Genomic DNA, 16,051 nt, shown 5'->3' with positions numbered 1-16,051 from the left:
GCTTCACTCAATTAAAGAGTCATCGTAGATCACCCTGCTATCTCTCCCTGCTCAAAATCAGAGTCAAGCAGTATGCCATATAAGGGCAGAATAAAACTCCTTTTGTGATTGCTTATGAAATAAATGTGCTCGTGTGCTGATAGTTGGGGAGGCTCATGCAATCCTTCAAATTTTCAAGCATGCACAGACTTATTGCCAGCTTAAAAGTGCTGACTAGAGCCAGCCTACTGACCTCACATCAACATGCCTTTGGAATAACTTTTGCTTTCACATTTTTTAGACAGGTTTAATTTTTACATTTCAAAAGGATGTTTGTTTTGAGATCCACATTCTTGGTGACAAATAGTAATGGTTTCAGGAGAAGAGCTTACCCAGTTGCATGGAAACATTTTATCGACAAATAACATGTAAGTAGAAATATGATGCATACATATTCGTAGGAAGGAGCAGTATGTTCAAAAGGTGGTTTAAATGACTTGTCCAAAAGGGGTCCCCATTGTTTAGAACTGATGTGCTGCCATGGATTTTTTATTGATGTTCCTGATACCTTTTTCTATGCCCTTGTCATCTAATAAGTGAGTATATTTCATTTTGTTACATTTATTTCCTGTGCTAGACTCACTGATGTCGAAACTTGATTCAAGCTCATCATTCAGCCTGGCTCCCAAGCTTCCCTTTGCTGATATCACCATTTATAAATAGTTGATTATCATCAGTTCATTTTGATTTTTCTCCTGAAATGTATGTCAGTGAAGAGATGGTGTGTTCTCTCCTTTAGCTTGAAAGAACAATTATATTCGCTTTGGTGTTTTTAAAAGCCATAATTAAAATTCAGATGAGTTGAGCTGAATTTTCAAATGCATGTGAGAGTGATGTTAGTTTGAAAATAATGCTGTCATTCTGTAATGTTCAAAGTGAGGGCAGATGGTGTGTTGCCTTGGGTCGGGGAAGAGTGGGAAGGGGAGGGGGTTTGTCGGTGCTGCTAGGATCCCTCTCACCTTGTGTTAGCAGGCTGATAAACTTCCTTAGGAGCTTATTGGTGGCATGGAATGGTAATGATAAGACTGAACAGTGAAAGCACTGACACAATTTTGTGTATACCTGTCAAGGGGTGTTGTACATGTACCTTGCCTTTAAGAGAGTTCAATTCCATATGTTGATTGCATACAGTCTTTTGTATACAATGTTGTGACTCTGCCTGACAGATAATCTGCCCCGAGTCTGTGACCTGCAACCCACTTTAAGATGTACCACAACACAGACATGGTGGAAGGCTAGGACCTGGAAATGATGCATGTGTCAGGTTCCTGATCTGTCTTTAGGGCGGAATCATGCGTAGGCCACAGTTTTGCTTGCTAACTGGAGAGTTGGTAAATAAAACAAACTTATTTAAACAAAAGCCAGTGGTGTTAAGGAGAAACAATAATAGAACAGGAAAACTCAGTAAAGTTAAGATTTTTCTTTAAAAAGAAGATCTTGTCAGAGAAAACAGGAAAGAATAGATAGGCACGTAGGGAGATAAGAACAGGAGTAGACCATTCAACCTCGCAAGTCTATTCCTCCACTCTCTGAGATCATGGCTGATCTATGGCCTAACTTTGTACACCTATCTTTGGAAGAATCAGACTATCCTTTGTTGTCATATTTACTCAAGTATGGAAGTACAAGAATACAGTGAAAAGTTTACAATGTTGCTCCAAATGGCGCCATCTTAGATACAAAGTACCTAGGCTCAGGTCTTGGATACAAAAGAGAGAAATTAAGGGAAAAGAAAGGAAAAAAGTTCCCATTACTTACAGTTATTCTTAGTATAAGTTAGAAAAAGTGAGAAACAAAGTTAAAAAGATAAACATTACAGCTTTTCCATAAAGGGCCTGCAGTAGATCAGTGCAAGAGGCCTCACACGTCATCTGACCTGGCTCACAAGCTGCTGACCAACTGTACCAGTCCCCAGTCCAATAACCATCCCAGTCCACTCAGGACTCTGGCTGTCCCTGCATCACTTGGGCCTCCAGCCTGCTGACTGTTCCTATATCACCAAAAAGGTAAAAGGGGAAGAAAAGAGAAGGAAATGGGAAATAAACAGAAAGAGCGGAGGAGCTACAATTGGAGCATTCTAGTCCGCCACCATCTTGACCGGAAATGAGTCTTTCCCATGTCCCTTAATAACTTTGAGAAAGACTTTTTTGTTATTTGACAGATTTAAAATTAACAACTGATTTATCATCACTGCCATTTGTGGGAGACAGTATCAAACCTCTACCACCCTTCGTGTGTAGAAGTGCTTCCTGATATCTCTCCTGAATTGTCTGGCCCTAATTCTCAGATTTTTCTGAGAATTCACACCCACTGGAAATAGTCCATGTTTATTGACACTGTCTTTTCCTGTTAATACCTTGAAAAGTTCAATCAGATCACACCAAACCATCTAAATTCTAGAAAAAAAGCTGGTCTAATGTGTATGATTTTTGCTGATAATGTAACCTTTGAAATCCAGATATCATTCTTGCAAACCTATGTTGTACTCCCTCCAAGACCAAAACATCCTCCCTAATGCGTGGAAATTCAGATCTCCAAGTTCAGAGCCCATAGGTCTCCAAGTGGGGTCTAATCAGGGTTTTGTATGACTATAGAATAACCTATGTATCCAGTCCACTAGAAATAAAGGCCAGCACTCCATTAGCTTTTTGAATATTTTCTGCACCTGTTTGTGGCATTGTAAAGATCTATGCACCTGAACTCTCAAGTCTCTTTGAACAGCCACTATATTTAACTTCAGACCATCTTGATGACAACAGGAAGTGAAGTCACTAAGAATGAAGAATGTTGATCTTCCTTAAAATAGAGAGGTTAAGAGGAGATTTGGTGGAAGATTTTAAAACCATGAAATATTTAGAAACAGTAAACAATGAGAAAACATTTTCAATAGTTGAAATATCTCTAATAAAAAGTTAGGGCTACATTTAAGGTAATTGGCAAAACACCATCCCTGAAGACAAAATGAAAGGTAATAATTTGAAATGAACGGATTGGTTGTACTGGACCTCCATTTTGAAGTATCCAAGATAATTTGGACTAATTTGTCAGTTTTACTGTTTTTACCTTCTGGAAAAGACCTATTCATAAAGATTCAATAGTAACTTTCAAAATGAATTGGATAATATTTACATAAATAAAATAGCAATGGCATTGATGGAAAAGTTTAGCTAATTGAATTGCTTTTTAAAAGAGTTGGCGTGGATTGAACGGACTAAATGATGATTTCCTGTGATTCTAACTAGTGTAAGGTATGAATGGTGCTATTGAGGGGGGTAAAAGGAAGAGTGGAAGATAAAGGGAAAAGAAATCAGAAACATAGAAGCAAGAAAATAAAATCAAAGACCTGCCTATTGCACATGTTAGTTAGTATGACAAAATCCCAGTGTGAACTCCAATTAGCTCGCTCATGTACAGATTTCAAATTTAAGACTAAACAATTTTCTCTTTCAAAGATCCAGACAAGTAAATAACCTTCTAAACAAGATAACCTCATCCCCCAGGGAGACATTTCTTTCCCCTGGAATCTTTGACCACTTGACAAAGGAGATATGATCATGTTTTTAGGAGACTTACTCTAGTCTCCTGAGCCAATACAACAGCAATAGGAAACTTCCAATGGTGAGTCTAAATCTATCATGGTACTAAGCTTATGCATATCGATGAACTTATCTCCCTACTCAGTACAATAATTACTTAATGATCTCAAGAGAAACGAGGTTATCCCAAAGGACTACCAGTGAAAAAGAATCTTCTTATTGTCCCCAACCTTAACAGACCTCCTAAGTCAACGTTGTACAATCTGTACAGCTCCCACTCGAAGCAGCATGATGTGGTGATACATTTCTCTTTCAGCCATTCAGGATAAGCTGAGAATTACTAAATAATGCATGAGAATGTATCCTCATAAAATATGTAGAAACAGTACATCCACACATCCAAGAGCTTCATAAATTCTCCATATGAATATGCCTATAATCATAGAATACTTATAAAGTATGTGAATATATATGTATGGCAGCTTCATAAAATATACGTGGGTGTGCTTCAATAAGTAAAGTAGCTTCATTAAATCTGAATGAAAACCCAATTTAAAAACAGAGGACAGAACAATAGCTATCAAGCTAGTATTAAACAAAAAGAAATTTTGTCACATAACAATCTTGGAGATATCTATCATATGTTCAGCTTTGGTTAACAATTCATTTATAGTCCCATAATTCTATCATGTGAGAAAATATTTCTCTTTCAGTTTATTAAAAAAAACTAACTGTAATACACCATTCCATAATTTTGCTTGTAATATCAGATTTATGTTATTGATAAATTTAAACAAATAAACAGACTTGTCAATCTAATGAGATTTCTTTAGATATGTTTCTTGCCAATAGGTATGAAGGGCAGTTAAGACTGATGATGACTGCCAGTGAGAGTTAAGTCAGGTCAGGTCATGGAAGTCATTGGAATTTATATTAATAGAGGAAAATGTGGATGTAGCTATCATAGATGAACGATTCTTTTTTCAGAATCGATAATTGCATTAATATCTGCAACGTTTGAGACTTTCTGACTAATGTTTTCTAGGCCACATTTAGGAACCCAGTTTTATTTTCAATTTTGTATGCACAAAATTGCAGTCTTTCATTTTATTCACATTGACTTTGATTGCGAAGCTTCATGGCTTTGAAGAATCTTTGTATAGTTTTTGTTAATTACATTTATTTGCAATCGCAGAATAACTCATAATAGTTTGCAGCCAATGGAATACTTCAGAAGTATAATCATTAATGTTTGATCAGGCGACAAGCTTCCACAAGATGTTCCCACAAACAGCAATGAGTTGAATGACCAGATAATCAGAGGAAAGTGCAGCTCAGGTTTCACTGACCTAGTCTTTCCTCTTTATTTGCACCCTTGTATAGGTACACTAGATTTGTGATTAGGTTAACAGCAATATCTCAAGATTTCTTTTTCCAAGGGACAAATAAGATCATGATTGCTGCTTATATCATAAATATCCTTACCTAGAATAGATAATGGAGTTTGAAATAGACACGTAAGCCATCACTTGGTAAAACAGACTTTGAATGTTGCTCAAAAGAGAAATATTTTGCCAATGATAGACTAACAACCAATTTGAGGTAATCAGTTAAGTTCATAGTGTAGCTCATTTATGCTTCCTAGAAGAAACATCTGTTCATACTGTGGAACCTGTCCCCTACAATCAAAAGGAACATGCTGGAAACCTTGCACCCTTTCGAATTCCTCGGGATCTTGGGGAGCCTATAAATTCTCAGTGCTTCCTCCATACCAATGCCTGAGCTAGTCAGTCAATTACTAAACAATCAATTTCCTTTTCTAATAAAATGTGGAGGTGTTGATGCAATGGGTTTGTTGCTGGATTGATAATCCACAGATTCCATGGGCCAGTTTAAATCACACCATCGCAGATGATGGAATTTGAATTCAATAAAAATAAATCAGAATTAAAAGTCTAATCTTTACCAACAAATTATTGTCAATTGTTAATGCGCTTTAGGAAAGGAAATCTGCCATCTTTATCAAAGACAAAAATAGAAAGGTCTGACAGCATCTGTGGAGAGAAATCAGACTTGATGTTTCGGGTAGAGTGACCCTTCCATAGAACAGTTCTGATGAAAGGTCACATGACCCAAAATGTTAACGCTGATTTCTTTCCACAGATGCTGCCAGACCTGCTGAGCTTTTCCAGCAATTTCTATTTTTGTGTCTGATTTACAGCATCTGCAGTTCTTGTGGTTTTTATTTGCCACCTTTATCTAGTTTGGCCCACATGTGACTCCAGATCTACAGCTTAGAATATAGAACATAGAACAGTACAGCACAGAACAGGCCCTTCAGCCCATGATGTTGTGCCAACCATTGATCCTCATATATGCACCCTCAAATTTCTGTGACCATATACATGTCCCCAATGACCCTGCCTCCACAACTGCTGCTGACAACGCATTCCATGCTCTCACGACTCTCTGTGTAAAGAACCCGCCTCTGACATCCCCTTTATACTTTCCTCCAACCAGCTTAAAACTATGACCCCTCGTGTTAGCCCTTTCTGCCCTGGGAAATAGTCTCTGGCTATCGACTCTATCTATGCCTCCCATTATTTTGTACACCTCAATTAGGTCCCCTCTCCTCCTCCTTTTCTCTAATGAAAAAAGTCCAAGCTCAGTCAACCTCTCTTCATAAGGTAAGCCCTCCAGTCCAGCTTGTAGTTGATATTTAATTGCGCTTTGAAGTAGTCTAGCAAGAACCTCAATCATACCAAAGCCATTAAAAGTCTCAAACAAGTGATACCAGGACCACCCAACATCAACCTAAGCACAAATATGACAGCGGCAAACTCAGCCTTGATTACCCTGCAAAGTCCTCCTCCTAACACCTGGGGCTTGTGTCAAAATTGGGAGTTCTGTCCAAAAGAGTAATCAAGCAGCAGCTTGACATAATCACACTCACTGAATCATACCTTAACAAATTTCCAAGACATCACTGTCACTAATACCAACTCTGGGTTTGCCCTGTTCCATAGTAGGTCAGGCACACAGGACATGGCAGCACAGTGGGACTCAATATTCATGAGGTGTTGTGAACCAAATTATCTTGAGCCATAGTCCAAACCCTCATGACCTGGCATATCCTATATTCTGTCTTTAGCATTAAGCCAAGAGATCAATGAAGAGTGCCTCGATGATGAGTGCAGAAGGGTAGGCCAGAAGCAGTATCTGACATACGTAAATATGATGTATCAACCAAAGGACAATTGTTGTGGTTGTTAGAGGTCAGGCACTTCAATGCCAGGATGTCAGTACAGGGGTTCCTCAGGGTAGTGCCCAGGGCCAATCATCTTCAGCCATTTCATCAATGAAAATTCATAATTCCCTCCATGATAAGGTCAGAAGTAAGAATTTCCATTGGTGATTGCACCGGTCATAAGTTTTTAGATACTGAGGCAGTCCATGTCCACATGCAGCATAACTCAGAAGATATCCAGACTTGGCCTGACAAATGGCAAGTAACAGGGTGACAGTGAGGACTGCAGATACTGGAGATTAGAGTCTAGAGTATGGTGCTGGAAAAGCACAGCAGGTCAGGCAGCATCCCGAGAGCAGGAGAATTGACGTTTCGGGCAAAAGCTCTTTATCAGGAATAGCAAGTAACATTCATGCCACAAAAGTGTCAGATAATGATCATCTCCAACAAGTCAGAACCTTCTGACATTCAATGGTACTGCTATCACTGAATCCCCTACTTAACATAATGGGGCTACCATTGAGCAGAAGGTGAACTGGATGAGTTACACATACATGGTGGCTACAATGGCAGGTGAGAGGCTAGAAATCCTACAGCGAGCAACTCATGTCCTGACTACCCATAGCCTTTCCACTATCTACCAGGCAGAAGTCAGGAGTATGATGGAATACTAGCCACTTGCCTGGATGAGAGCAGTTCCAACAACATTCAAGATGCTTGGCATCATCCAGGAAAAAAGCAGCCCCTTGATTCACACTGCATCAAAAGCATTTGTTTTGTCTGCACTGATGCATAGTACCAACAGTCTACATCACTTACACAATGTACTGTAGGAATTCATGAAAACTTTTTAGACAGCACTTCTATATCCCTGACCACTACTATTAAGACCGCTGATAATTGAAAAACCTGTATCTACAGGTTCCCCTCCATACCACTCATCTTACTGATTCGCAAACATGTCATCCCGTTCCTCCAGAGTTACCAGATCAAATTCATAGAACTCTATCCCTAATAGCATTGTTTTTGTGCCCACACCAAATAGACAGCAGCAGTTCTAGACTACAGCTTACCATCACCTCATCAAGAGCAATTAGGACAGTGAATGCTAGACCAGTCAGAAGGACTCAAACTCCTGAATGAATGTAAAGTTGTGAATAAAGATTGGTGCACTTTGTGTCTTTCACTGTGTCTCACACCTGCACACACACACCATGGGTGCTGGGGAAAAAAATAAGCACTACCGCACTTAGGTGGTAGTGTGGGGGTTAAAAAAAAGAGAAAAATAAAAGAAAAATGAATGTAAAGTTGTAATTGTTAAAAGTTTAAAATTCTTGAATTTGTGCTGAAGAGTACAAGTTGAAAATCTTTCGTAACATGCCTCTTTTCAGCAATGTTAGTGAAAGAACAATCTAAAAGTGAGAATGGAGGAAATGATCAGAAAGAGAGAGCATTTCCAAGGAAACTTTGCATTGGAGCTGACTAATAATAGAAGTGTTTAGTTTTGTTAGAGTAATTTTGCTTCTTTTACCATATATTTTTATTTGTCAGGTTGAGGAGTACTTCTAAACTGAAGAAAATTCCAAATTGCAGAACTAAATGAATGATTTTATTGTAGTGTGTATTTTACAGTAAGAACACAGAATCATGTATCCATCATCTACAAGGTGCAGACTCATCAATAGTCTCAGTGGTTCAGTGAACTTGTCATTGTATAGTGTTAGATGGAAATCAAACTAGCCTTGTATATATAGATTGCATTTTTGCTGTGTAAGAAATAAACTAATGAAAGGTTACCTCGGAAGCCTATGGTGGTCAACAAGTTTCATCTCATCAGGCAGCTATGAATGTTCACTGACCCTGAGCCACAGAACAATCAATTGTTTTTTGGTAAACTAGCCTTAGTAACAGTAGCAACAATAAATGATTTATAGTAGATTTTGTTCTCTTGTGGGAACACTTATATTGCTGTCACACTGTGCAGCTAAATCCCTTCCCCCGCTTATGCTGAAGCATTCACCCCATTGACACTGTAATGGTTTAGTCATCGATCTGTTTGTAACATGCAAATATACCCAAGGTTGACTCTTAGGAAGAGACGGGATGTTTTTTCTCTGAAGGACTCTATTAGAAATATTATTTCTGAAGTACTTCAGAGGAATTCTCAGCACCGCTGTCTTATTTACAAATCAGATATTAAGACCCTTCAACCCTTTCTCTCTTTACAAAATTTTTAAATGCTTTTGTTTATCAGAGCATGAAACAGATAGGGTAATCAAATTAGCAGGCAGTTTTTTTGGATTCAGGTCCAGGACAGGTATGATAGGATGAATAACCTTCTTGAGTGCTGCATAGTTCTATGATTCTGTAAGTAAAATGTTATGAATTTTTTAAGTTGGACACTGAATATGGAGCTGATTAGACATCTGCTTACACAATAAATACTCTACAATTTTGACAGTTCAGTTGCAGCTTAACCTGAATTTAATATTGTGAGACGATGCCAAATGGTTGTTAGTGGACTAACATCATATTTTACAGTGTAGCAAACTTTTATTTGAATGGAATACATTGGATATAAAAGTGGAGGTAGATACACACCAGATTCCTAACTTACTATCATCTGGTTTTGTACTTTGACATAAAGTCAAAGGCCACTCTCTTCCAAACCGACCCCAATAATGCAGAAAAAACACATTTAACAGAGCTCCAGGTACAGATGGGAAAAACTCAATGCAAATTATTTCTGATAATTTGTTTTTTCCTTAAAGAGACACCAGTGCTGAGGCTTCTTTACCATTCCAAAGGGAAGCACACATTCCTTCCAAACCCATTCTCCATGTAGGAAGAATGCCCATATTGTGATACTTGAATTTTTCAAAAATAATTGTCTGAATTTGACAAAGAAAGTGATGGATAACATTTTCATTCAGCAAGTGGTCAGAATCTGAAATGCACTGCCTCAGATGTGGTGGTGGCAGATGTAATTATGGTATTACTTACTGTGTTTACTTATTACTGGAAAGTTCTCTAGCATTGGAAACATATGGTCAGGCTATCTTCTTTTCTGCAAAAATGGAAGAAAATTCCCAAAGTCAATTAAACAGTAACTACATAATCACTACACTAAATTAGATCTTTCATCTCACGCAGGTTTAACATGTATGTGTTCGGTAGATGGGGAGTGATAATTTCTGGGACAGAGACTAACATTCTGGGATATTAAGTACAAAATTCAACCTGAAACATCTGTTTACCATTGGTGCCACTCAACAGAAAATGTGATTATCTAATATATACATGTAATCAGAGAGCTAGAGTCATAGTCATAAAGTCCTACGGCACAAAGACAGTTCCTTTGGCTCAAACTGGTCCATGTGGTGCTGGAAAAGCACAGCAGGTCAGACAGCATTCGAGGAGGATGAAAATCGATGTTTCGGACAAAAGCCAGGCATGATGAAGGTCTTTCGCGCGAAACGTCTAATTTCCTGCTCCTTGGATGCTGCCTGACTTGCTGTACTTTTCCAGCACCACATGGACCAGTTTGGTTTCCAGCTTCTGCAGTCCTCACTTTTGCCAAACTGGTCCATGCCGACTAAAGTGTTTATTCATCTTAATCCCATTTTCCTTGCACTTGGCCTATATCCTTCTAAACCTTTCCTATCCATGTATTTGTCCAAATGTCTTTTAAATGTTGTTAATATTCCTGCCTCAACAACTTCCACTGGCAGTTCATTCCACATGTGTACCATACTCTCTGTAAAAAAAGTTGCCTCTCAGATTCCCTTATATTCTTTCCACTTTAATCTTAAATGGATGCCCTCTAGTCCTCGATTCCGCAATCCTGGGAAAAAAGATGAGTGCATTCACCTTACCCATGCCTCTCATGATCTTATACATCACTATAAAATCCTCCTTCAGTCTCCTATGCTCGAAAGAATAAAAGTCCTCGCTTGCCCAACCTTTCCCTACAACTCAAACACTTGAGTCCTAGCAACATCCTTGTAAATTTCTTCTGCACTCTTTCCAGTTTAATAATATCCTTCCTATAGCAAGGTGCCCAAAACTGAACACCATACTCCAAGCATGGCATCACCAATATCCAGTATAAATGCAACATAACTTCCCAACTTCTATACTCAATGCCCTGACTGATGAAGGCTATTATGTCAAGAGCCTTTTTCACTGCCCTGTCTACCTGTGAATCCACTTTCAGAGAACCGTGCACCTGAACTCCAAGATTCCTCTGTTCCACAGCATTCCTTAAGGCCCTACCATTCACCATGAAACTCCTACTTTGATTTGACTTTCTAAAATGCAAGACCTAACACTTATCAATATTAAACTGCATTTCACATTTTGCAGCCTGCTTCCCCAGCTGATCAAGATCCTGCTGCAAATTCTGAAAGCCTTCGTCACTGTCCACAATACTGTCTATTTTAGCATCATCTGCAATCTTACTAATCAGGCCTTGTACATTCTCATCCAAATCATTGGTATACATTACAACCAGCAACGGGCTCAGCCCCGTCCCCTAATGTGCACCACTAGTGACAGGCCTCCAGTCTGACAAGCATCCTTCCACTATTACCCTCTGCTTCCTAACATCAAGCCAATTGTGTATCCAATTTACCAGTTCCCCATGGATTCCATACAATCTAACCTTCCAGATCAACCTACCATGTGATTAGATTAGATTAGATTAGATTCCCTACAGTGTGGAAACAGGCCCTTCGGTCCAACATGTCCACACCGACCCTCCAAAGAAAACTGATCAAAGGCCTTACTGAAATCCATATAGACTAGGTCTACCGTATTGTAGATTTATCTATATCCCTTAGAGCTTTGAGCATCTGAAGATCTTAACTTTCTCTAGTGCCAAGATTACCAGTTTCCATAATGTATGGAGCTATAATAGTTTTAAGTGATGTAGTTGCTCTTAATTAAAATTTGAAGTTGAGATTTACAGAAGCTATTCAACCCTTTGTGAATATCGATAGTTTAAATGATCTGTTGAAAACAACATTTTTGCAGAGAGTAACAACTGCTGGATGGTTTCTCTTATTCCAAATAGCAGAGGATTGGTCAATAAAATGTAAACCTATAGAATATAGTCATAAAATGTCATTAAATTTATCAAAATCAATGAACAAATATTTCTTCAAGCTATGTTTCACTTGTTGTCAGATGAGAACTGTGGAGAAGTTTTACGTGGAGGGAAAACTCTAGGCATCACATCTGGGAATATAAAGAAAATGTGTATTGATTGTTGACTAGATTGGGGTTGTTAACCTGGGCCAATCAGGGAGCCCTGACTGACAGATAACCGCAGTTAGGTGGTAGTGTGGGGGGGGGGAAAATAATGGCTTAATGTTCTGTTCACTCTGAGAGCTGGCACTGAGTGAGCTGGATTAGTGTGCATGAAAGACTCACCACTTTAAAAAAAAGAAGAAATGAAACCCAGGAGATTCAGAGACTCTCCTCATTCTAGGGACTGGCTCTGAGCTGGCTGGTCATAGTCCATGTTCTGAGCACATATAAATAAAGGGTGGCTTGGTGACTGGATACTGGCCTCTGTGCAATTATTTTAATGTGTTTTTGTATTATATAAAGGCATGTATGTATTTTTATGAATGTTGACTCAGTTGGTCAAATTGATCTTAAGTGATTTGCAAACTGAGAGACATGATGTTGATTAATGGATTCTCCTTTTGAAATACAAAATAACTAGCAGACAATAGTCAGTAAAATGTCAGTAATTTTAAGAGGCTTGAATTGCTTAATTACTGCACAATGATGAAATATGTGTATGGGTATGCAAGTGAGTCTGTGTGCATATGACAAGGAGGACTGCTAAAGATCTTGAAAGCACGTGCAACAGCTGTGATGGATAGAAAAGTAAACATGGAATTTGTTAAGGAAATCTCTCATATTGTGGTTTGACCAAAGACTTAAACATCTAATTGGAGCTTAAGGTGGATTTTAAAAGGACAATATGACATAGACAATCAAAGACCTTCCCACCTTGGGAAGGAAGATATATATATTGATCAGTGCAGAAGGTATTATGATGCTGAAGCAGCTTGGTTAGCTGCTAAAATGTTCAATTGACCATGCACTCATATGTAAGAATTCATGACAAGTACTCCCGACCACAGATAAATTTTAATGGATGTATTGTAACATGAGTATTGGTAATAGGTGCATGGAATCACAGAATTATAATAGGACAGAAGGAGGTTGTTTGGCTTAGTGCGTGTATGCTTGCTCTCTTAAAAGCAGATCACCTATTGACACTCCCCTGCCTTTTCCACATGGCTCTTAAAATGTGTCTTCTGCAAACAGTTATTCAATTCAATTTTGAAGGCCATAATTGGATTTGTCTTCACCACACTTGAGGCAGCGCATTTCAGATTCTAACCACTTACTCAATGAAAATGTGATTCCTCATGTCATCATTGCTTCCTTTGCCAACCACCTTAAGTGGCTGATACTTTGGTTCTTGACCCATAAATGGAAATGTTTCTCTTTGTCTGTCTGCATCTCTGTCAAGTCTCTTCTCAACCTTCTCTTCTACAAGAACTGATTCAGCTTCTCCAATCCATATAAAATATTGTTTTTTTTAATCTCTGATAGCTCTCTAATATGTTTACAAGTTAAAGTGCAATGACCAGGTCTGGATGTAATGGTCTAGTTAAGGCTGAACCAATGAGTACTTTTTACAGATTCATCATAACTTTCTTGCTTTTGTACTATAAACTCCCATTAATAAATTTGAGGATGCCTTATGGTTCCTTCAATGTTGTGTCAATCTACCCTGCTACCTTCAATGATTGCAAGTGATATATTATTTTTCAAATCTATTAAAGATATTAGTGCTTAATTTGAGTTTTTAATGTTGCCTCTGGTTTTTTTTGCAAAATTCTCATGTCTGAACTGTGGAATAAGCCATCAGGGATATAATGTTACATCTTACAAGTTCTCTTCATAGCTATTTCATGGCACGTTGGTTTAGTGGTTAGCACTGCTGCTTCACAGCATCAGGGTCCCAGGTTTGATTTCAGAATTGCATGGAGTTTGCACATTCTCCCAGTGTCTGCGCGGGTTTCCTCCATGTGCTCTGGTTTCCTCCCACTAATCCAAAAACGTGCAGATTAGGTCAATTGGTCATGCTAAATTGCCCATAGTGTTAGGTGCATTAGTCAGAGGGAAATGGGTCTGGGTGTGTTACTCTTCGGAGGGTCGGTGTGGATTAGTTGGGCTGAAGGACCTGTTTCCACACTGTAGGGAATCTAATCTTCTGTGTCACAACCAAGGTATCCTGTATTTTCTTTCATATAATGTTTCCACTCTCGCACAGTCACCAGGCCAATTTGTGACTCTTAACTTTTTAAGCTCCCCTATTTAAATTTAATACCCTAGCTTCAGAATGAACTATCTCACATTCTATTGTAATATAACATTCTACCATATTGTGGTCACTCATCACTACACATTCTTTTACAACAGGTTTGGTCATTAGGCCTTCCTAAGTACATAATACATGTTCTAAAATAACATATTCACTGTGTGGGTCCTCAACATGCTGCTTTAAAAACCATCCCTATTACACACCAGGAAACACCTTCCAGAGCTTTAGTACTCAGCTGGTTTACCTGGTCTATATTCAGATTAAAGTTACCCATGATAACTGTGGTACCCATGCTAAATGCATCTCTTATCTCCTGATTAATAGTATCCCCACAGTACATTATTATTCAGTGGCCTATAAATGACTCCAACTAATGTGTGCTGCCCTTTACTATTTTGTAGTTCCACCCAAATAGATTCAACACGTTGCTCTTTCAATCTGAGATTCTCTGTTACTAATGTACTGATCCCATCCTTTAGTTTCTGTGCAACTCCACTTTCATTTCCTTCATGTCTGTCCTTCCTGCAAATTAAATATCCTTAAATATTCAGTTCCCAGTCCCACTGTGCAGCCAAGTTTCTCATGATCATTAGATCATATCTTTGTATCTCTATTTGAAGGAACAATGGTGTCCAGAACATCAGAAACCATATTGTACAATAATTTGCCCTCTAAGATATACAATTCTGTTCAAAGTTTGTGAGAAGATTTGTAGCCCGGGTGCTCGTTGTTGTGGTTCTGTTCGCCGAGCTGGGAATTTGTATTGCAGACGTTTCGCCCCCTGTCTAGGTGACATCCTCAGTGCTTGGGAGCCTCCTGTGAAGCGCTTTTGTGTTGTTTCCTCCGGCATTTATAATGGTTTGTCTCTGCCGTTTCCGGTTGTCAGTTCCAGCTGCAGTGGCCGGAGGAATAAATGCTGGAGGAAACAACACAGAAGCGCTTCACAGGAGGCTCCCAAGCACTGAGGATGTCACCTAGACAGGGGGCGAAACGTCTGCAATACAAATTCCCAGCTCGGCGAACAGAACCACAGCATACAATTCTGAACCATTCAAGATCGGAGACAGTTACAGAGAGTGATGAACTCGGCCCGGTCTCTATGACTCAATGACAACCACAAAGGCCAACCTCCCATCTATAGAATCCATCTACCACGCCCGAGGAAAGACCATCAGCATTCTTAAAGATCCATCTCACCTGGCAATATTTTTCTACAACCTCTACCATCAGGAAGAAGGTACAGAAGCCTAACACATGCACCGCCGGTTTCTAAACAGTTTCTACCCAACTCTTCTTAGAATACTGAATGGACTGACAAACTCTTAACATTCACCTGTACTTGTGTTTTTTTGTTTTTGTCGCTGTTTACCTATGTGGGCGGCACGGTGGCACAGTGGTTAGCACTGCTGTCTCACAGCGCCTGGGACCCAGGTTCAACTCCCGCCTCAGGCGACTCTCTGTGTGGAGTTTGCACATTCTCCCTGTGTCTGCGTGGGTTTCCTCCCACAATCCAAAAATGTGTAGGTTAGGTGAATTGGCCATGCTAAATTGCCCGTAGTGTTAGGTGAAGGGGTAAATGTAGGAGTGTGGGTCTGGGCGGTATACGCTTCGGCGGGTCGATGTGGACTTGTTGGGCCGAAGGGCCTGTTTCCACACTGCAAGTAATCTAATCTAATTATTTACTTATCTACGCTACTGAGCTCTGTGATGTGCCTGTATTGCTCGCGCAAGACAAAGCTATTCTCTGTGCCTCGGTACACGTGACAATAAATTCAGTTCAATTCAATTCAATTCAATACAAAAGCTGCATTGAAGCTT

The 16,051-nt window shown here is 39.2% G+C and overlaps 1 protein-coding gene across 1 annotated transcript in view; it reads left to right on the top strand.

Moving 5' to 3' along the window:
- Window positions 1-271: 271 nt before the first annotated feature.
- The window catches only part of LOC148149660 (uncharacterized), a 271,395-nt gene continuing 255,615 nt past the window's right edge, over window positions 272-16,051 (top strand). Inside the window, exon 1 of the mRNA XM_087988624.1 lies at window positions 272-407. Coding sequence (XP_087844750.1) covers window positions 349-407 — 59 coding nt within the window. The 5' untranslated portion in view covers window positions 272-348. The remainder of the gene's footprint in view (window positions 408-16,051) is intronic.

This window comes from Chiloscyllium plagiosum, unplaced genomic scaffold (assembly GCF_037043375.1).
Source record: "Chiloscyllium plagiosum isolate Xiang-an unplaced genomic scaffold, Cpla_swu_hap1 HiC_scaffold_7, whole genome shotgun sequence".
Lineage (NCBI taxonomy): Eukaryota > Metazoa > Chordata > Chondrichthyes > Orectolobiformes > Hemiscylliidae > Chiloscyllium > Chiloscyllium plagiosum.
The sequence above is the reverse complement of the archived record's forward strand: the minus strand, read 5'-3'. Positions and strand labels throughout refer to the sequence as shown.